We start from the raw sequence: 23,953 nt of genomic DNA, 5'->3' as shown, positions 1-23,953 counted from the left end.
GAACTAGAGCAGTCTTTCATCCCTTCAATGATGGTGCAACAAAATAGATATTTATAGATATTTTGCCTTTATGAGTAATTTAGGGGGGAAGGAAATGATAGTCGGAAATATTTTTTGAAGTCTTAGCATACACATTTCTATCATCAAATTGTGGTGAATATTTTATGACACAAAATATTCTTGAAAACGTTTCACATGTGTTCTGAAAATATATCGCCTCATTTGGATTAAAAGCACTCAACACGTTGGATACGAATAGAACAATCCATAGAAGATAAGGGTAACGTCAACTTTAGCTTAAGATTATTCAACGTTAGATAGCTTTGCGTTAGGGAATATGAGTGGTAGATAGGATGGCTGCAACGAAAAGTTCTCGCTGTTGCCGAACAGGATGATAGAAGAGTATTTAAACATCAAAGTAAAAACCATTTAGTTGTAACTTCCTGAAACAAGGTAAGTTTTTTTTCTAAAGAGTTGTTTGTTTTGCCTATAAGCAATGGACAAACTTCAGAACCTTTCGGAACCAAACAAAAAGATTCGAGTTTGTATTCACTGATTAAATCATTCCAAAATCATGAGTAGTCTAACTTTACTAATCGACACTAACTATAAAGCAGTCCGCTAAAACTGGGTAGACATGACAAGATCATATTTTTAACAAAGATTTTACAAAGACATGATCACAGTTAGCAAATATAGCTATAACCGTCTTCCTAAATTCCACTGAAAATATGACATCACTCAACTACGTCGAAAAAATAAGTAACAGTCTGAGATTTCAAAAAGGAGACCTTACAGAATTTGAACATCACTATAACTAGGAAGCAATAGCATTATTCCAGATACCATTTGCATTGAAGTTTGCTGCAAGTGAACTATAAGCAGTATTTTGTATTCTCTTACAATAGTTTAACTGACTCAAATAGTCGATGAAAGGAGAATACAAAATCAATATTATCGTTAAGTACTATCCTGTTAATAGCAGCTACATAATTTGAACATTGTTAGAAAACTTACATATTTTTGAAAATGTTGAACGAAGGTGTAAGCCATATAATACCTTTATTCTAAATGTCTTACATATTATTCATTTATTGAGGGAATCTGACCTCATAATTTTTATTAATATCGAAACATTATTTTGTTGAGTCTAAAGTACTGGCAAAAAGTATACGCCATTTGTTAATGTCAAACAGAACAACTTGAAAAGTTGTACAAGGTAAATTAGAGTGAATAAAACGTTTCATTTGCAACGAATACTTTAAGTATAATTTCTGTATCCCAACACGTGTTACAAGTGCCAACAGAAATATATTAAATAATACTCTTGACAAAAACATAAAATACGATCATCTTCAAAAGTTTAGCTTTTCATGATCTTGATATACTATATACAAAAACACGTATCTGATGAAAAATGCAGATTATTAAAAAGGTAATAAGCTAACAATTTTCTCGAAAGATAGACACATTGGACAACCCTTTAGTTCATGGCACTTTTAGTGGCCCTACATCTGACTATAGTTAAATCGTATGTTGATTGTGACCGAAATATACAAACCGCCAACCCTCGTATATTTTTATCGACTTAATTTGTGTCAGTGAATAACGGAATAAAATAAACCAAACACGAGAACGCGTTATGCGTGTGTATATTTCATATACTCGTTGATCCTAACAGACAATCAAAACCGAAGCGGCACGTAGCGGAGAAAGCGAGTGAGTCAACTCTGCTGCGTATCTCTTTATTTTTGCTTCACGTTGTTTCTCTGCTTACCTCAAGTGATGAAACGGATTTCCAACCATTTAGTTGAATCATTCAAATTTTATTCGACAACTAAAATATGGAAAATGGTTTAGAACCTAGATTTTATTCCGAATGAAGCCAAATGTCGGAATTAGATTGCATGCATTCTCTGTAATTCCTTTGTCAAATCTTCCATCTTTTATAAACCTAAGGATGAATATCACCGTAGTCAATCTCTTGTTCTTATTCTGAACATTTAAATTTTTCAACCCATCTAACGAACGTCAAGAAACTGGAAACTACAGACAATTGTTTATAAAGTGGTCACCAGATTTTATATTTTGAAATTTCTGATTGAAACTTGAATAACACTATAAAAAATATGAGAACTCTGATAAAAATGGTGATGAACAATATTTTTAAGTGTACTATACGGAAAAGTGTAAAGCGCTGAGGAATAAAACGTTGTTAACTGCAATTCATATTTCATATACCTAAGAACCGGGTTTTTACTCACTGACACCGTGGACATTAAAAGGGAGGTATGTAATTCCTCACTTACGGGTTACTCAAGTTTCGAAGAAAGATTTACTCGCAAACCTGCTGACCTCACCCGACTAGTGATAATCGCGCTATTAAATTCATATCATCTCAAAAGTCATCCCATTTTAATTACAATTACATTTTAAATTTAACGGTATATTGATGGGAGTTAATAAGTATAAACTAGCCAGTAATCGGAAAACGGAAAATTAGGTATGCCCAAAAGAGACTGAGTTTCTATCACGAGTTTAATATTCCGATTTAGATAAAGAAAATCTAACCTCACTCTGGTTGATTGATTAATTGCAGGATGTACTTGAAAATGTTTGAGCATGGTCATGAAGCAGAACTTAAAAAGAAAACATGTGACAAAAATTTTGCTTCAATTGATAGTTTCAAGAGTCAACAAACTCAGAGGATACAAAGGAATAAGTTTTCGAGGGTCTTTGACTTGAACCACGTGATTCTCCATAACGGTGTTCAAGTATTCCGTCCTGAATATACGAACAAACATTCTTTTAGAATACGACAAGTTTTCCTATCTCACTTTAATATTTTAAGTCACACTATTTCGACTGTCTGCGAACTTTGGAAATATAACAAATTATTACTTGCGCATATTGGTAAATCCTTTTATATCTTTGCTAACCGTTTTACATATCCACAGAAAATCCGTATATCAAATTCCTTTAGATCTTAAATAATCGGTTAAATATAATAAACTATAGTAATGCACGAATAATAAAGTTATTCCCAAGACAAACGGTGGTTAATATCAGAAATGACATTAGATTTTAATTCAAATGTTACCAAGAGGGCATGCTTAATTTTTTATAACACGTTAATTTACATCAGAAAAACTAAAACAAGTTCCTGCTTTAGATTAAAAAACTAAGTGCGATATAAGGGTTAAACACTCAGAATACTAAATACTGACAAGCCTGTTGTGAAAGATAATATCGTAAGCTCATAGTCTGATCTGTTGTGCTTTCCATGAGGACAAAAACTATTATGTAGAAAACGTTTTAAACCACATATTTTGAGAAGCCTGTATAAAATACTATCCTAAAACTCATACCTCGAGTAGTTACTCTAGATGTATAGAAAGTGAAGGGAGTTAATGAATAATTCCGTATAAGGCTAAACCAATAGTTGTGCAAACGATTGCATAAATGGAATTTTGACCAAAGTGTGATAATTATTTAACATTAATGACAATGTAGCAAAATCGTACGACGCGATAAAAAGTATAACGAAGACAGGTAAACAAGAATGAACGTAAATATGTACCAAAGCAGGTTGTTTTGGTAAATAAAATAGTGGTGTATGACAGCTCAGAGGATAGGTTAGTTAAGTGATCAAGTATTAAACACCTGTATTTCTCATTATACAATTGCTAGCTGGCTTCATTGTAATATTGTTTCCACCAATAATCCTGATGACCTTCTGCAATTATTACGGCCGGTGACTTAGTAAAGTTTAACTAAATTGTACCTGAATTCCCTAAACAAGAGATGTTGGTCGTTAATAAGCCAACAATATCTTATTATTCTTATTGAATCTCCGCTACCTTATGTTGAACGTGACAACAGTTGTTCTGAAATCTCAGAAAATAGACTGCACATTTCTTATGCATGCGCAGCGACATTGCATTTAGTCCATTTGCCTAGAAATTCGGATTGAATGAATACAATCACTTCGAATAATCTAAAGAATTAAATACTAGTTTTTAACATAAAACATTTATTGAAACGTGAACAATCTAGTCTTATATAACTCCATAAGCGTTCGTAGAAACTTACAGCTTCTAAATAGGACTATTTAAATATAATTTTAGGGTGGAGTTGAGGTACCTACAAGAACTTAATTTTTAGTAACTAACCTACATCACATTTATGAAAACACATAATTCGTATGTACAGTGGTAAATCGTTTCTTGAGAACTGACTAAACACTAAATCAATTTTTTCACAGAACCTATCGAGTTGTATTCCGACAAGCTCCACATTTATTCAGATATTAACCACACATATGCACCTTTTAACTGAATAAAAAATGTCTCCAGAGTCACATTTGTCAATTAAAGTTGAACTTTTACAAGGGAGTAAGATATACATTTTCAAGACCTGTGTTATTTACAAAGACAATCAACGCTTTATAGCTTGTGTTTATATGGTTAACGTTAGTGAAATATGGTAACTGTGTCTTTTATGAACATGAAATCGTCTACTGAAGGTTCCTTCGTTAGTATCAATGCTCTCTCCGGTACACAAATAGCATTACTTACAATGCTGACAAGGGTTATTCACTAGGTAATCAGTCGCTCAACAATTACGCTCACAGTCCTTACAGTTAAGTAGATAACAATGGAAAAAAATAAACCGTACAATTTATGAACAAATTTCGTGTATTAAATTGGCTTTCTATAAAGCTGAAACCTATTTAGCAGATCATAAATAAAGGTTAAGTCAATGTATAGGTAGTATTGTAGATAAAGAAAGGAATAAAAAGGCGACCATTAGTTTACTAGATATGACATATGAAACTCACAAACTTTCTTCAAAGGCAAATTCTAATTTTGAAAGCAAAGTGTGGGAGATTACAGATTACACGGAGCTTATTAAAGTCATCTGAATAAAACTTAAAAGAAGAATTTTAGTCAGCCATTCTCTTAGGCTCTGGAGACTTTTGAGATGCCACAAATTCATCTTTGGTGTTTCGTAATGGCTAAACAAGAGTAAATCAAACTTCGTCTGTCGAGACAATAAAAAGCTTACTGAGCATGGAATAAACTATTCAAAAACTCGCACGATCTATTCAATATCTAATATTATCACAAATACTTTATACAACTCAAGCAACATCTGTGCCTAGGCTTATTGTTCGCATGTCATTTATTGTCTCACGTTAATACAAATATACTCGTGCCCATCAATCCTTTTTATGAATATCCAAAAGGATGAGAGAGAAAGGGTCGTTGGAAATGCTATCAAGCGAATGAAATGTTGGGAAGTAGAATGATAATAGTTCGTAAAAAGAAATGGCCAATTATTTAGAGCGTACCAAAATGTTATCAATAATAGCGGTATACAACTTCATTAACATAATAAACCAAGAAACAGTATACGACGCGCAGTATACCGCGCAATAATAATTATCAAGAGTTACCTTTCCGGTAAAGACCAGTAAGGATTAGGTTTCCTATGATATGTGTGCAATTTTGGTCCAAGATCAATTTGACCATTTCGTAAGAACCTTCTTTAGGATATCCTCCTATGCTGTTCATATGCGTAAAACACACTATTATTTTGGAAAAGAATATTGGACAATCAAAAATCGATATTTAAGATACCTTTGACACTTTCCACATTAGCAGTAGCTGCACCTAAATGAAGTTTTAGTGAAAAATTCGAGATCAAACCTAGTAATCTCAAAGATAATCCCACTAAATATATGAACACCAACTTCATTTTCACTAGCTCATACGTTCCAAATGAGGCCGAATGTATTCTCGCTAAGCGATGACCTTCAATCTGGTATGTTCAAACAAGGTTAAGTAATACACTGAAAAATGACGATTTAGAGATTGGTGATCTATGAGCCGCTTCATCTTGAATCTCGATTTCACGCAATACTGAATGGGAAAATTCATGATAAAACTTTATGCAGTACCTAATTTTTTCACGATAATTCCAATCTACTAGCTCAAATAGGAAATTATTCTGTGCCACTACAATTCACTTTGTGATTTATGTCGAAAATTTTGGCTATAAACGTGTTAAGTAAGTTCTTAGTAAATATACACGCTATGTGCTCAATCCGTCACATCTTTACTCATATCTTACCAGCTTTGTTGCTCCGTAATAACTGCGATAGTTAATCAAACACCTGGATACGATAAGTTTTAAAACGTATTGAAGTAGTTGTTACCACAACATTTATGCGTGACTGAGCGCAAGTCACATAGTTAGATTCTTACCTTTTCATGCTTTAGTGTTGTGAAATGCAAGTAGAGTTAACTTGTCAATAATACCTATTCCTGTAAAGATTACCTCCGTTGCATTGCAAATCATTTCGACTTCTCTTGTATTTCAACTACGTTGATCTGTCAAGGATCTCATAAGACGCTGGTAATTAGGCATGAACCTATAATGAAAGCCTAACAGTTCGTTGAAATTCCGTTATTACTTGACACTAGATGATTTCAGTTTATCTGGAACGGCTCCCGTTTAGATTTCAGTGAACACATACTCTGAGCGTTAATACTATGCCCAAAAATGTTAAGGTAGTATGGTAATAAGCAGTATTCGAATTCATGTGTTGAAAAGTATTTCTTGTAATAATTAGATTTAGAGCAGATAGAACTAGACGAACACGATTCATAATAAGCGCTCAACTGTGTACAAGGTTAGTAAAAGTACCATGGATAGACTCGAATTGACATATTTCATAGTCTAAAGTTATGTCATGTTGTTGAAGTTGATGAAAAAGAAGGTTCTGACGCTGAATATGAGATTCAATGTTTGGTTATGCAATAAAAAATCTCTCAAAATATGAATTTCTGAAGCCATGTTTTTTCAAAACGTCGTTGATGGATCCCTTACAAGTTTTCACTCTGCTTTCTGCACAGGAAGATACGCAGAAATTCGTAAGACGTTAGGAGCGTTATCGGGATGCAGCCATAAGCTCTGACTAGGTCGACTTCTTGAAAGAAAGTCATGACGTTTGAAGGATCCTTCAATATAACGAAATAGTACTAGTCCCAATATGTCTAGAGCTTCACCAAGATACAATAAACAACTCAAATTCAAATCACGAAGTGTGAGATTGTTTTGCTTTATGATCACTGTTTAAACATAACACCCCATTATTAGCTGTACAGTAAGTGTATTAGTTATTCGCCAAACCCACCACTCATTGATCGTCTGTTCATGTGTTTATAATGTAATCTACGTTTATCTGCAACCCAGTTACATCTCAGCTGTCTAGCATCCTGATTTTCATTGTCTTCATCTATCTGAAATTCGGAATTATGTAAAAGGTCATTGTTAACAAGGGAATCATGATTATTAAAATTGAAACTATCTATCCGAAGATCAGAATTACCTACACTCTTAGGATTATTTAGAGATTGGTCACAACTAAAGCTAGAATCACCTACTTCACTAACCTTTACTTTGTCTGTGTCTGCTGTGAATTGAATCGCCAATCTAACTAAAACTCATTGCCATATGACTATCCATTCTCTGCATTATAATCCCTGCAGAGAGTCAGTAGTCATTTTTGGTAAAAATGAACTTCTGATGATCTCCTGCTCACTAAATGAGTTCCAAGTATGCGAGATTTAAAGAGTTTTACCGAAGTGTCATGAGTTGCTGAATGTTGAAACAAAGAAGTATCAATGCGTTTTTCCAGCTCTTCTAAATCACTTGGATTCACTCACTTGATAGCACTGTTTGCAGTTCAAACGAAATTTTCTGGGAAATCGTTAGTGTAGAATGCAAACTAAGGTTGAGACTGAAGAATAACTGTCTAGGTAGTTTAGATATGCGCTATTGCCCAGTTGAAACTAAAACAAGGTGATTGGGTAAATGGCGGTTCTAGATTTCATTATAAATATAAATATACATTGTTACACAAACAAATATTACCACCCAATCATTCAATCAATGATTGTCTAACTAGTAAGTTGATCCAAATTACAATAAACAAGTTGATAAAGAATGTAAGAAAATTACCAAGAGCAACAAATTAGTGTTGTTTTACTCTTTCTGGATAGATCACGAACAGATTCGTTCGAAAGATAATATTTGGTTGCCTTGTAACACAGTGTTTCCAACTCTGGAAGAGTGCTTCAATTCACAATCAAAAATGCACGATTCTAGTCAATGCAAGCAACACAATCAAAGGAGGAACAAACCAACATAGCTACCGCCGAAACTAAGTATCAATCAAACAGCATAAATGTGGTACAAGAAGAAACATGGAAACTCAGTGACGGCGTAAAAAAAAAATAAAAACTATAATAAAATGCACATATTACCACCTCAGACGGAACCAAAAGAGACTAACAAGATGTACAACTGAGGGAATCTATAGGAACAAATTATATGTGTATACATGAAGGGATTTTCACACACAAAACCTTCAAAATGGATCTCACTGTTACACTAAAGATTTCTTTTATCTGTAAATAGATGGCGGCATGCAATATAAGTAAGTCAGCTGTTAAAGGTCTTCTATGCGGTACGTTCCTTTACTGCAACTAACACATTAAGATTTCCCCCACTATTAAATATCTTTTCCCTCGCTCTTTGAGTTAAATGTCCGCTAGGACTATTCGTGTGTACCACTTCGGGCCATCCGCAATATGAATCAATGATAACTATAGCACAATATATGTTTAAAAATATATCACAGTAATTCGCACAAATACATTGCCATGATTCTTAAGATGCAGACCAAGGATTCCAGATACTTCCACTATACGATAGCTTGTGTATACAAGCAGAACACAATTCCGATATTCAAGTTATGGTAGTATCAGTCTCAGGTCACTAGAAAGCCTGACGAGCAAGTGATTTCACTTTCTCTGTTCCCAGATGGGCAATATGAAGTTCGTCTAATACTGCAAATCTGAGTGTAGGGAGAATGATTGCTGTATCAATAAATTACAAAATAAACCCTCAGGGTGTAGTGACATATTTTTTCCCTTTATAAAGCTCAGGAAACTTGGACCTACACTGAATATTCCAACCTCTCCACTGTATGTATTCAAATTATTTACAAGTATTCCTTGCAAGTTCCGGTATATTTAAAAGTAATGGTTGAACAAACATTAAATTAATTTCGTTTGGTGGTTTTAAGAAATATGAATGGCGTGGGAAGAAATCTGCATATGGTGTGCTTTTGTCCACTCTTTGCTTAATGGTGATATCATAAGCACTCAACTCTAAGTTTCTTTTCTGGACTATGACCGCGGATGACCGATGAAGTAACTTAGCTGGATGGTAAATAAATTTTAACGCCTGGCATGGAATTTTACATCTAACAAATATTTATGCAGTTTTTTTACTGCCAGTACTACAGCTAAAGCCTTCTTTTCACTTTAGGAATATCCTTGTTTACACGCCTAATCGACTCGAAATAAAAATAAAAGGCTGTCTTCTCTGATCAAGAACCGTACCTAACCCCAATGGAGATGCGTCTGTTGTAAGGAATGATTTTTCAGTCGGCATAAACGGTCTAAAGAAGGCCTCACCATTTAAAAACTGTAAAGCTTTCTTTAGTGTATCATCGTGTCGTTGTCCATATACAGACTTTATTAGAAACCAAGTCAAAAAGTGGAGACACTACTTTCGTTAAGTTAGAAATAAAACTGAACAGTACCAAACCATAACCTGAGTCTTGAGATATTCTTAGGTGACGGAGCTTGTATCAATGGAGTTGAGCGATTCATATAAGGTTTAAAACCCTTGGTATCTACAGGATGACTTAAGTATTTGATCGAATTGGTTTGAAACTTAAACTTCGATGGATTTACGGCCACTTCTGTGTCACCAAAGCGTCTAAATAACTTTAGGAGACGTTCATAATGCGACTTAATATTTTCGTAATGAAAAACGATATCATCGTGACCCAATCCAATGTCATTAAGACGGATGATAATCTGATTCATAACCTTCTGGAATATTGTAGCGTGGAGTCGAGTCGAGATTGACTATGAACACCACTACAAGGAAACGCGTGCCAAACAAATCAGAAGGCGAAGATTGAACGTAACCAGATTTATTTCGTTGGCTGTCTCGTGGTATCGAACGAATACCAAGATCGTGCCAAAACAAGTACAAGTGGAATCAGCGTGCAAGAGTACGAACGTACGAGGTCACAATCGGCGGACAAAGTAATGGAGAGTAATGGTAGTACAATATGTCCATCATTAGCACAGTTAAACAAGCGAGCACAGTAAAACAGTCACTGGTACAATTGGTTATAATAATAATTGTTTTCATTAAACCAATCGTGTTTTCATGATAAAAGTAAGTCACTACAATATCCCAAGGGAAACATTGAATCCGAATAGTAGGAATATCTACCTGAATAACCCGAACGGTGAGTTTCTGCTGTGTAGAAAATTTATTCACATTCCATAATAACACTTCATGTTATTTTGTAAGTACATCAAGTTACTGCCCAAGCTACTTGAATCCACCTGTATTGCGACGTCAAATGAGAAGTTGCAATAGCGTAACGAAATAGTACTAACCCCAATATGTCTAGATCTTCACCAAGACACAACAAACAACTCAAATTCAAAGTACGCAGTGTGAGATTGTATTGCTTTATTATCATTTTTTAAACACAACATCCTAAAACTTGCTGCACAGTAAATGCATGGGTTATTCATCACAGAATATAAGTATTATGACCCCAGTGCGCATAGTTTAACAGATCTTTGTGAATTATATGTGTCTTGATCTGAAAACTAATTTATATTTTCCATAGACCAGAAATGATTATTAGATAATTGCGGACTTGTCATTAAATAAGTAGAACAGACTTATAAATTTACTAAGTAGAATCAACAAACTAAGGCATTATAGCCAATACTATTAGTTTTAAGACAATAAAAAAAGGTGAATGTCGAAGCAAATTTTCAAATGCGTTAATTATTAAATGTCAAACAATAAAATTAATAACTTGAACTCTGGATATGTCTTGAAGCGTGGCACAGTGTTTGTTTACATTTAACCATCAGAAAAACTTTGTGGCCTTGTAAATGTAAGACCTTAAATTTGGATGATCTGAAAATAAGTTAGAATTCATTTTGTTAAATCATTCACAACCTACACATTATATTTGGTGCCTCAAAAAGTTTTCAATCTTTCACTCATAAATTAAACCATTACATCTATAATTGACGAAGTTGGATAAGCCATTTTAGAAAATAAAAGATAACTTATTATGAAATCATGAATAAAACATCCACCAGTAGAAATAACAGACGCATAGGGCCCTTGGAATGAAACTAGTAAAAAACAGATTTATTTACTTTTTTTAATCAATGAGCAGTTGATTTGTCTTACTACATCTCCAAGAATCACTTTATTCAACAGATCTGAAAATTTCCTGCTCATCACGTTTCACTATGGACTAGGGATTATAATACCCATTTTCAGAGTCTAATACAAGTGTTTACAGTACAATTCAATCAATTACCGATGAAACTGTAGTCAATTACTTGTCTTATGAACAAAAGAATATGGATTAAATACACTACAAATGAACAGCCGGATAAATATCAACAAAATTCATCATAATCGGTCCGTCTGCCTTTCAGGTTCATCGAGTAGACTTGAAACTGAATAAAGGTATTGAGTAGTCTTCAAACTCATCAAATAACCTTTGATGTATGATTACATATTTTAGATTTATATTGCAACAAAGCTGCCTAAGACTCGATATTTTGCATCTCTAATGAAGCAATCAGCCAACCTTTGGGAAATATTCCCTTGTCAACAGCATTCTCATGGGTATTTATACGGCCACTTGTATCTGTGGAGCCGATCGATGAGTGACACAAAATTAAATTTTTCCAGATGCATTTACAAATATCAACTTGTAAATAAAATAAATGCTCAATAGTTGAGTACCTGTACAATTTTAGATCCCCAACTTAACGACAATTAACTTCAAAAATATTTATTATGTTTTTCTGTTTGAAAATAATGCATGTTCATAACCTGTACATGTCGGAAGAGTCGGAATTTCTCCAACTAAAGCTGCGAGTTTATGGATGGATCTGATATTTTCTATCTCTTGTTCTGTTGTAGTCTTAATCCTTACCACACTCTATTCAGTAAATTATTAATTTATGGTTGACTAATGAACAATAAATTATCATAACTCACAAATTAAAGGGCATATTACAGCCTTTTCGATTTTGATGGGTTATATTTTGCTTCAATTGCCATATGGATTATTACGTGTCCTTATTTCTTTCCCGGAAATGATTTTTTTTCTTCACAAACATTTTATCACTAACATGAAAACAAGAGACTTCAAAGTGGAAAACTAAAACGTTTCTAACAACAATGGCTGAATAACCTCCTGGTAATATACATTTTGAAGTAAATTGTTGGTCTTTGAACGGTCTGTAATAAAAAATGAGTCCATCATAATTACATTCAATAACTTGACAATTTCGAAAAGCTTATTAGATAAGACTCACTTTTATTCTTGTTCATAAAACTCAACTTTCATTGTTCGTTATAATCGTCGAACCAAAATTGCTGAGCAAATCTACAAACTCATAAAACTTTGTTTTGTTTGCAAGTATTTTAATTTTGCATATCCGGTCAAGAGTAAGATAATTATCGTTAATGACCCTGACCAATTTAATTATTGTTTTTCTAGTAAATACATTATTTGTTTCTAACTACTAATTACAATTTTTACTCGTCAATAGTTTCAGTTTGAGTTTTTTTAATTCGCTAAATGAATATGTTCCAACTGAGTTGATTGAAGAAATGTGACCATGGAGACATAAAGACAAATCACTTAATTACCATCTTGATAATATTTAATTTTACATTTTGGTTAAAAGAAAACCATGTACAAAATTATATTTGACACTATAATCTTAAAGGCTGTTCAAGTTTCATTGAGAGTGAAGCTAATGAATTTTAAAGTACGTTGTCTGTAGAAGTATACAGTACTTGACAAAAATACAATATGTGACTGAAAAGATGCAAAAGATTATCAGTTTATTCAAAAGTAAGTTACCATGGCTAGCAGAGTTGTAAAGCTTGGTGAAAGTCCAAGAGTCAGATTGTAGTTTAATAATGAAAAATAATATTGACATTGATAGATCATTTAAAGAGCTGGTAAGAATAAATAATAACCTTTCTGAAAGCAGCACGAACTGACGTGCATTCGAACGCTATAAGAGATATCATGTTCATCGAGAATGTAGCAAACATGATCACTGTTAATTGGCTAGAAACCTAGATCTAAAGCTCCCTAATGTTTACTTCTAAGCAGCTAACATCAAATAAAACTACACCAAAATATTAAGTCATTTAGACTCTTGGTCATGTCAATCGATATATTTGTGTCCGCCGTAAGAACTGGACGAAATTCTATCTGTCAGGAGCGACTGTTACAACCTCTTCTTCCACCATGGTCCTGATGTCTTATTTTTTATTTTTCTCTTTCTTCATACTCTCCTTCCTTTACAGACATCTGCTTCACCCTCCATCTTCCCCATAAATTTTCTAGCTCCAACTGGTTCATTTTGTTTCCACAATCATCCTCATTACATTTAATCTCAATTTCAACATTTAACTTATCATGCTGAGCTGTCCTTTCCCACTGATAATTTTCCTATCTATCCTTTGATGAATACTTAAGCCATTAACAATCAGACGATTACTAAATTTTCCTTGTTTTAGATTTTTTCAATACCTTTGTTTATTTAACCCCACTGTCACCATGTATAACAGAAGTTTATTATCAGTATTATTATCATCCTGTAAAAATAAGTATATATATTTGCGATTGTACAGTTTTGAAAATGAATTTGCTGAAAAGATAGCTCTTCGCTAAACTAGTCTTTCTTAAGAAATATCATTGACTAACAATTATCAATAAGATTAAGTGTTCGTCAAATTTGCCGTTTCAATTTTTAGCTTTCCTTGGATCAAATAAACATAGAAAGCTAATAACGCCACTAATTTTTTAACCTAAATAATTAAGTCGATTTCGGTTTCTTTTTAATCATTTGATTTTAAAAGGTAGATGACTATCGCTACTTAATCAATCAGAAAAACAAGATTACTTATTAAGTTGTGAAAGCTGATTGGAAAAATGTCTAAAGTTAAACAAAAAATACCACTGATTCTTCTGTAAGTTATAGTGCTGAAATTTTCTAGTCTGCTCTATGTTGTAAATTCCGACTGACACAGAAATGTCTGCACTTAGAACCTTCACAAACAAAAACACCTTGTTAAGTCTGTTTTACATTCTCTGTCCTTATTCACTTCCCTTCAACTCTTTTTTGTATTGTTTTATACTACTTATAAATATTCAATAAATAGTTGTGTTCCTGGCAATTTCTACGCGTGTGTTGTAACGCAAGTTTGTCGTGTAATATTCTGAAATATTTACATATACTTATAACATTTATTATCTTTATCATTATAATTAATTCATCTCAACCATTGTAGCAGTTATTTACAATTTTCGAAATCGTTTTGTAGATCACCAACGTGGATGATCTATGTCGAAATGATTGGACGCCTACTCGAGTTAGACGCGAATGGTGTGACAAACTAGCTAACGTCGAAGTCACACCTCGTGGTCAGCACCTTACGTGGACTGTACAACACAGAGGACATTATCACAGAAATATATTAGTTAAAGTAGATACAAGCGGAAGTAAGACCACTGCCGCATGGGCCAGTCCATGGCATACGACTAACTGATGCGCGTTGGTCGTCCCTGACCTTGACGAGGATCGACGATTTGCTCGATATTCAATGACCCAACTGCCGGACGATTTGGCTAGGGCTTAGTGACATTTCACTGGCCCTACAGTTTAATCCTTGTTCAAACGTAATAGTTTTCATATTGCTTGCTCTTATTTCAATTTTTGCATGTTGATAAACCGTTATCAAGTTTAGACAGCCAACAGCTGTCATTTTGCACTATCGGAGCCCTTTTACTTCAGACAAAAAGACCCGGTAAACGCCACAGATATCTCACAAGTTGATGTTTTTAACTAATTTTTGTATATTATTCGATAAAGAACCGCTATTTTAGACAAATCGTTGCTTTGTGAACTTCGATTTCGCGCGTATCTCATTTGGGTGATTTGGAAGCTTCGATAGACTTAACACACCTTATAATCTCAATTAATCGAACGTCAGCCGTTGTAACAATCGAAAAAGATTACTTAAAACAGCTGGTAACTATGAAAAAAATTTATGTGGTTGAAGTGGAATGAGGGCTCATAATATTCAAACATTTTGTGTCAAGTGTTAATTGTCATATTATTGAGCTGAAACCATAGGAATGTTTCACATGCGTGATGTATACTTTGGTGGATAATGAATAAGACAGTTTCCATAGCAGAATAATAATATTCAGTAATCAGATGAATCTATTAACTGCTTAATTCTGACAGTCGTATTCGTCAATAATTAGTTTTAGATTACTTCTATTAACTCAGAATTTTTTCACATTGATAAACGAGTCCATGTAGTGGCTGTGCTTCGATAATTAATCACCCTCGAACCGTTATCGTATAATCTTCAACGATGTTTGAAATCAGAAGGCAAAAAGAAGCAGCTACTACAGTTTATTTAGTAGATAATTCGGACCAGACAGCAGAGAGGCAAAATGAATGAGCAAGCGAACTACGATTGTAGCAGTAGCAAGTAGTTGTAGTAGTAGTAGTGAATGGGTGCAAATGTACATATATATATATATATAGGAAAATGGATGAGTCAGCGAATAGACTAAGCAGTTAATAATGAAGCTAGCAGAATGAATACATGCGTAGGCGCTAAACAATGTTCAAGCATATGTATTTCATACAAGCATAATAATAAAGATAGTACAACAAGTTGTTATATCATGGATGACTTTGTCCATTAAATAGGTCAACAAAAGACCTTGACTGAACTAAACTCAATTGCACGTGAGTCGCTATAATAGCTCCCCCCTGCAAACAAAGATATATGGAAAAATGTCTGTGTTTGCACAAAAAAAATAGTAAACTGAGTAGGGTAGTTACAGTCGTTTTAAAGAAAAAAATGGTTTGTACAAAATTAAGATGAAGTTAGTGTGTGCTGTACATTTGGTTTGTGCCTGTCCGTGAGGTTATAAAAAATAATAGCAATTAATAGGAGGAATGCGGTATTGCTTTACATTTTAAACAAAAATTATACGAATAAGTGTTAGGGTACATAAGATACGTTGAGTTTTATAGCGTATAACATGAGCTTAATAATGCGTGTGTATACAATGAAGTGGAAGTTATAACTAATATTTAAAATAGTAGGTCATTAATAAAAAATCGTAGCGACATATTGTTGGGGCCATCTTACTCTGCGGCCAGATCTTGTTGTTATCGGAGTCTTGTCTTTTTGTTGCGTTAACGTCATTGATTCTTGCGACTCGTGTTTCGCCGGTGTGACCATCTTAGAGGAGTTTGTACTTGTTGATTGAATATCGCTATCGATAAAAGCTGGCTTTACTCGATCGATGCTAATTACATCTGTCTTCCCAGCTTTCTCTATGGTAACTGTTTTATTCGTCATCTCTATCACTTTAAATGAGCCATCGTAACTCGGTTGTAGAGGTGGTTGTACTTTGTCTCTTCTAATGAATACGTGAGTGCTGTTATGCAGTTCTTGTGGTATGAATACTCGTCGTTGTTGTGGTCTGGGAGGTGTTATTTTTAAGTCGCTCATGTGTTTTCTCAGGCGTTGCACATAGCCGGTTACATCAGTCGGAACACCTTTACTTGGAGTGAAAAATTCTCCGGGTAACCGTAGAGTAGTTCCGTATACCAACTCGGCTGGACAACATCCCATGTCTTGCTTAATTGTTGCTCTTAGAGCTAACATTACTAGAGGAAGTTTATTAGACCAATCATTGTTAACAATGACGGCTGTAAGGGACGCTTTTAATTGCCTGTGTAGGCGTTCGACCATTCCGTTTGCCATTGGATGGTACGATGTCGTTCGAATTCGTTTAATACCGAGGAGTTCTGTAAGCTGTTGAAAGAGTCGACTTTCGAATTGTGCTCCTCTATCAGTTGTGATAATTGTTGGCACGCCGTAGTAAGAAATCTAATTTTCAATTAGGGTTTTGGCTACCGTTTCAGCTGAGGTGTCTTTTATCGGTACTGCTACTGGCCATCGTGTAAACCTGTCAATGCATGTAAAGATATAATTGTATCCATTTGAAACAGGCAGTGGGCCTACAATATCGATGTGTATATGTTCAAATCTAGTGTCTGGGTGTGAAAACGGACCCACTGCAGAGCTAGTATGGCGATGTACTTTGACTTTTTGGCATTTCATGCATGCTTGTGTCCAATTACGTACATCGTGATTCATGTTTGTCCATACAAATCGTTCGCTGATCAGTTTTATCGTGGCTTTTATTCCTGGGTGCGACATGTTGTGCATGCTTTCGAATATTTTCTGTCACAACGTTTTCGGAATAAATGGTCGCGGTCGGCCTGTTGATGTATCGCAAATTACTTTCGTGTTGCCGAACCGCACCTCTTCGAGTACTAATGATGTTGTACCATCAGATCTGAGTTTATTTAACTCGATGTCTCTCTCCTGTAACTTTGCCAGACCGTTGTAATCAATCCCACTTGCCATAAGTGTGCTTATCGTTGCTCTTGACAATGCGTCGGCCACATCGTCTTCTTGTCCTTTAACGTACTGTATGTCGGAAGTGAACTGTGAAATGAACTCTAGCTGTCGGATCTCTCTCGGTGAATAATTGTCTTGCTTAGCACTTAACGCTTTCGTTAGTGGTTTATGGTCTGTATAGACGGTAAAATTTATGCCTTCGACCATATGACGGAAGTGTTTAATTGCTAAGTAAATTGCTAAGAGTTCACTTCCGAAAGTACTATATCTTGTTTGTGTCGGATTCAGTCTTTTTGAAAAAAATGAGAGTGGTTCCCATATGCCCTTTACTAATTGTTGTAAAACGGCTCCTACCGCTACGTCTGATGCATCCGTCATGATAGCTAACGGTGTTTCGCTCTTTCGTCTAGTTAGTGTCACTTCTCTATTTAGTGCTTTTTTAGCGTTCTCGAATGCTTGAATCGCGTCTGGTGATAATTGGAATGTCCGTGCGTGTCCGCGTAACGCGTCTGTTAATGGTTGCAATATTGACGCACAATTCGGGATAAATCGTCTGTAATAATTTACTAACCCGAGAAATCGGCGTAACTTTTTCCATGAGTCGGGTAGGGGATAATTCCTAATGGCGTCGACTTCTGTTGCTATTGGTGTGATGCCTTGAGAAGTTATATTGTGACCTAGGAACTGTAAAGATTCTTTTCCGAATTCACACTTCTCAATATTTATAGAAATGCCATGTTCTCTGAGTCGCATAAATAATTGCCGTAGTTGTTGTATATGCTCATCTTTAGTGGTGCTAGCTACTAATAAATCGTCGATATACGCGTATACCCCAGGTAAACCTCTAATGACCTGATCGATAAACCGTTGAAAGGTTTGTGCCGCGTTAGTCAGTCCAAAAGGCATACGCAGGAATTCATATAGCCCAAATGGGGTTGTTACTGCTGTCTTCGGTATGTCTTGTGGGGCAACAGGGATGTGGTAGTATGCTCTGACTAAGTCGATCTTCGAGAAGATAGTAGTGCCTTCTATACTGTAGGTGAAATCATGGATGTGCGGTATAGGGTATCTGTCAGCTACTGTTTGTTTGTTCAGTGCTCTGTAATCTCCACATGGCCTAACCTCTCCATTCTTTTTCGGGGCCATATGTAGCGGGGATGCCCATGGGCTGTTCGATGGCCTTACGATGCCTAGCCTCATCAGCTTGTCGAATTCTTGTTTTGCGATGGCTAGTCTTTTGGGATCTAACCTTCTTGGTCTTGCATTGATTGGTGGACCATTCGTTACTATGTGATGCTGAATAGAATGTTTGAGATCAGCTTTATTGTATGTCACTTTTACGAGTTCAGGGAACTCTTTTAACAACAATTTATATGGATCATTACGACTTTTATCTATCACAAGGTTCATTGAAACGGCTTCCGTAAGTATTCCTCTTATCGAAGTGGTTTGATTGCCGTTTATAAGTCTGTGTCGTCTAGAGTCTACTAGAAGGTCAAAGTTACATAAGAAATCTATGCCTATTATGGGCATCGATACGTCTGCTATGACAAAGTTCCAACGGTATGAAGCGCCACGTCCAAAATCTAGGGACAATTTCCGTTTACCATATGTCTTAATATCTGATTTGTTTGCTGCTCTTAGCACTAATGACGGATTAATGTTTTTTCTTTCCTCGCTAACTGGAGGTACTACGCTAATTTCCGCTCCAGTGTCAACTAAGAATTGTGCGCCAGTGGTTTGGTCTTGTATATAAAAGAGGCGACTATTTTCAGGCATTATGTGTGTTGATGCCGTTGCCATTGATACTCGTGGGTATCGGTTACCAGCCCTGTTAAATCTACAAGGTTGTAGGCACTTTCTAGCCCTGTAGCCGAACATTTGATGATACCAACATATCGCGGGAGTTGTGCGTCGTCTAGAAGTTGACCGGGTCCTTTCACGCGAGCGATCTCGCGATGACCTTCGTGGCTTTTCTCTCTGCGTTAATTCTGTGAGTTTGCGGCATAAAACATTTATTTCCTTCTGTAGAGTATCAAGTCTATCGTCTACCGTCACGCTGTGTAGTGGAGGGCTTGCTTGCTTGCTTCTTTCGTATATTCTATCGGCTATCTTTGCTATATTGTCTAAATCAGCATCCGTATCTCCCACAACTAGGATCTGCTGTATATTTGCCGGGGGTCGGCGGAGCCACAGTTGGTAAAAGAGATTATTGTCAATGTGTCTATCGCCAAGTAGACTTTTCATATAATTTTTTAGTTGTGATGGGGTTCTATCTCCAATTTGTACTTGGCTAAGGAGTTGTTCGACGGCTTGTTGGTCACTGAGAGAGAGAGTTTTAATTACTGCCTCTCTTAGCACGTCGTATGGTTTTTCTGTGTCTGGTTTTGCTAGTGCCTCTCGAACGCTGTCAGCTACTTCGTCTGGGAGTAGTGTGCTTGTCAGGCCGAACTTATCCTTTTGCAAAAGAATGCGGTTAGCGAGAAAATAATTTTCAAGTCTTATAAACCAAAGTTTTGGGTCTGTGATTTTAAAAGAAGGGGCAGGAAGGTTAAGAGACCTCACGGACGAGGCTTGCTGTACGCTTGAAACTGTGTTTTCATAAGACATGCTTATAAAAATTAAGTAGCACACGAAAATAACTTAACAGTCACAAGAAAGAATAGACGGGCAAAAACAATGATAATAAAAAAATGGCACAATTTATAAAATGGAACAGACTTACTAAATTGCACCAATATATCAATTGTTTATGGATAATTGTTATTTATTATGATTATAATCGTCACGTTTAATAATGTTTGCGAAATAATGTAAGTGTACTTAAAATAATATAAATCCACAGTTGTAATTATAGTTCATTTGATAATCCAAATTGAGATGAAAAGAATCGGATTTTTGGGATTTGATTATTTCGCCGAAATTCGCTTCCCGTTCTCACGTCGGGATTACCAATTCTGTAGTGGCTGTGCTTCGATAATTAATCACCCTCGAACCGTTATCGTATAATCTTCAACGATGTTTGAAATCAGAAGGCAAAAAGAAGCAGCTACTACAGTTTATTTAGTAGATAATTCGGACCAGACAGCAGAGAGGCAAAATGAATGAGCAAGCGAACTACGATTGTAGCAGTAGCAAGTAGTTGTAGTAGTAGTAGTGAATGGGTGCAAATGTACATATATATATATATATATAGGAAAATGGATGAGTCAGCGAATAGACTAAGCAGTTAATAATGAAGCTAGCAGAATGAATACATGCGTAGGCGCTAAACAATGTTCAAGCATATGTATTTCATACAAGCATAATAATAAAGATAGTACAACAAGTTGTTATATCATGGATGACTTTGTCCATTAAATAGGTCAACAAAAGACCTTGACTGAACTAAACTCAATTGCACGTGAGTCGCTATATCCATCGTTATCCACGTTTAAACTGTATATAATAGTTGTCTCCTGTACCAGAAAAATTTGGTTATCTGAAAAATGTGGGCTGAATCTTAAGACTGTTCTACTTCCAATTCTTTAATTATACTTCTACATTTTCCAGGGTTTCAAATACTGAAATAGGGAATTCATGAGAAAAATATCTCTTTATTATTCATGTGAAAAAATCTAAAGCGTCTAACTTATGATCATATTATGATAGTTGAACTTACTCCTGGTCTTACTACCTTGTCAGATGGATAGGAATGATAATGTTCATGTTGTGTCGGAAAAACAAAAACGCTGATCACTTATGCTCGAAACGACGGACCACGGCGATTCCCGCGATGCGAAAGTAAGAACACAGGACTGGTATAAGTGAAGATTTATAAGCCCCAAACATTAAGACAACGACGAATCGAAAATAGTCTAAAATACACTAGTTTATACATTGATTGTACAAGCATTTTGATTAATAATTAGGATTAGACCACATACTCAGTTATAACAAATCACTTACTAAGCATAGTTCATCTCAAGTGAATGCAAGAATATCGTATATTATACAGAAGAAAATATGATACTGGAAAAACAATCAAATACTACACTGGATGATCCTCATGTTGAGTCAAAACGGATGTAATATTGAATAAAACTCATAATGAGTAATTCAATCGAAAAAAATCGACCTTCCTTTCCACCATATCAAGCAAAAATTGATCTACTGGGTATAACTCGTGTCCTAACAGTTCTGCGACAACCTTTGAATAAATGACTTCTCAAAATAGGCGCAGAATGTAGAGTGACCATATTCTTTAAAAAAACACTTCAAAATTTCATAAATATTTATCTTTGACATTATTTAGTTATTTGGGTAACCTGGTACTTCTATGGGCTCAGCAGAACCTTGAAATTGAAAGCCCAGAAAGTTAAGTACACGAAATCCTTATATATATCATTAGAGGCAAATTAATCATTATGATCCACATTATAAATGGTGTATGACATCGTAGCTGGTGAATCTCCATTATTGTACAACTAAGAGACACAGAATAAAACGATAACTCATATGGACGTCTTTATGGGATTATTTTCTAAAACCTGTGCGGTTCAGTGATGATACAGTTCATTATAACTTTGGTAAAATCAATAAAAATATTTTTAGCCAAAGACACCTGTGCTTGGAATGCTTATTTCTTACTTATATTCTTTACAGCTACTGAAACGATAACCTATTTTGCTGCTTGATATTTTGATTTCTTATTTAATTGCACCTGAACAATTTGGTAAAGGAAAAGAATTGCTTTGAACACTATTACCAGAAGACCTGGCAGTACCTTGACAATTTAGTAGTATCAAAAATCAAAAGCTATATATATATCCATACTAATGAAATTATAAACGTGTTGGGTAACTAGGTTCCATAGTTCATCCCTATCTAATAACTTTTAAATAATCAACTGTAACGTGTAGATATTATTATGAAATGGATAGGCTGTTATACAACCATCAATATTTTATTCAGCCCCCTGAAACTCAATATTTCAGTATATATGAATCGACAGTATGAAATTTAAGTGTGAAGGTGCTTTACTGAGAATAGTTAATGACTTCAATGAGTTAAATACCAAAGCGCAAAAATAAGATATCACTGAGTTTAGTCGTAATGTTGGTCAGTCATTAATTTTTCCACCCGAGACATATTGGTCAATCAAATAACAATAGGCAATTTATCATTTGTAAAACAACTGACTTTATGTATGTATAAATATATCTCAGTACTGCGAATTTAAACTCATTTGAAGAAGCAACGAAAAATTCCTTTAAAAAATTCAACATACCAACAACTAGAATATTTACGTAGAATAAATAAGGGCATTGGTTTCATATTCGGGTGGTAAAATTAATTTACATTTCCAATAATAATTACATACTAGGCTGAAGAATAAGTGGGTATGTCCTCATCCGGCTACAAAGTTTACTTACGTATTACAAAATTAAAACTTCAGTGAGTTATGTTTCCTGATATCGATCATCTACACTTGCAACATACACTATTTTTATAAGTAAACAAATACGAAAGCTGGGTAAGTTTACGAACGTTCTGAAACAAAAAAATCGATTAGTTCTAAAGTAAGAAACGGGTTCTGTTATATACAGTTTATTCTCCTTTTATATCCTAAGTAGTTTTCAGTCTGACTGAAGATTATATTTCTTATCATTACCACTCCTAAGTTTGTAGTATTTTTTTGTATTAAACTTCCTCTTTTAGAACCCTTTGATACAGTCACGCATTCTTAACTCCGATCGCCATAGTTGAGAAATAGCTGGGATGTGATCTAGTTATTTGTGAGTTGAATCAGCAAGAATACATTTTATCCAAACTCCCAATCAAAGTTAATAACCCTATTACTAACAATGGTTTAAGTTGAAATTTCTATAAATAAACATTATTATAATTACAAAATAAATCCCTGAAAAATTATGCTTTAAAACGTCAGACCTTATTTACAAATATAATTATTACCGGATGAAAACGATCTAACAAATATTTTTTTCCCTCTGATACTATAACCAGTATAATTACCATGAATAAAAGGAACTCTTAAATTAAGTATAAAAGGATACTGGTTTGTAAACATTTGTATGAAGGAGAATAACTGTTCATTATGAAGGTACGTATAACAATTTGTAAGGTGAATTTAATATTATGTGTGCCGAAAAATACTCTTAGTGCTTTTTTTGTCCACAAATGAAAGTTCTAAAACCGACTATATACTTTATTGTTACAGCTCTACTTCATTTTCTTTCTGTTGGTGATATACTGTGAATTTTACAGC

The 23,953-nt window shown here is 34.7% G+C and overlaps 2 protein-coding genes across 2 annotated transcripts in view; both read right to left on the bottom strand.

The window, feature by feature from the left end:
• The window catches only part of ERBB2_2 (Receptor tyrosine-protein kinase erbB-2), a 75,287-nt gene extending 69,470 nt beyond the window's left edge, over window positions 1-5,817 (bottom strand). The window contains exons 1-3 of the mRNA XM_051211422.1: window positions 5,712-5,817; window positions 5,643-5,675; window positions 5,459-5,590 (exon numbers count right to left, since the gene is read on the bottom strand). Of these exons, the coding sequence (XP_051071480.1) occupies window positions 5,459-5,576 (118 nt within the window). The 5' untranslated portion in view covers window positions 5,577-5,590; window positions 5,643-5,675; window positions 5,712-5,817. The remainder of the gene's footprint in view (window positions 1-5,458; window positions 5,591-5,642; window positions 5,676-5,711) is intronic.
• Window positions 5,818-15,935: 10,118 nt separating this feature from the next.
• MS3_00001163 (uncharacterized protein) lies at window positions 15,936-22,166 on the bottom strand. Its single transcript, XM_051208658.1, has one exon. The coding sequence runs from the start codon at window positions 20,293-20,295 to the stop codon at window positions 17,509-17,511; it is 2,787 nt and encodes a 928-aa protein (XP_051071479.1). The 5' UTR covers window positions 20,296-22,166; the 3' UTR covers window positions 15,936-17,508.
• Between the last annotated feature and the right edge of the window lie 1,787 nt (window positions 22,167-23,953).

The sequence above is a fragment of the Schistosoma haematobium genome, chromosome ZW (genome assembly GCF_000699445.3).
Source record: "Schistosoma haematobium chromosome ZW, whole genome shotgun sequence".
NCBI lineage: Eukaryota > Metazoa > Platyhelminthes > Trematoda > Strigeidida > Schistosomatidae > Schistosoma > Schistosoma haematobium.
Note: the sequence above shows the minus strand (reverse complement) of the source record. Positions and strands in the feature narration are given on the sequence as shown.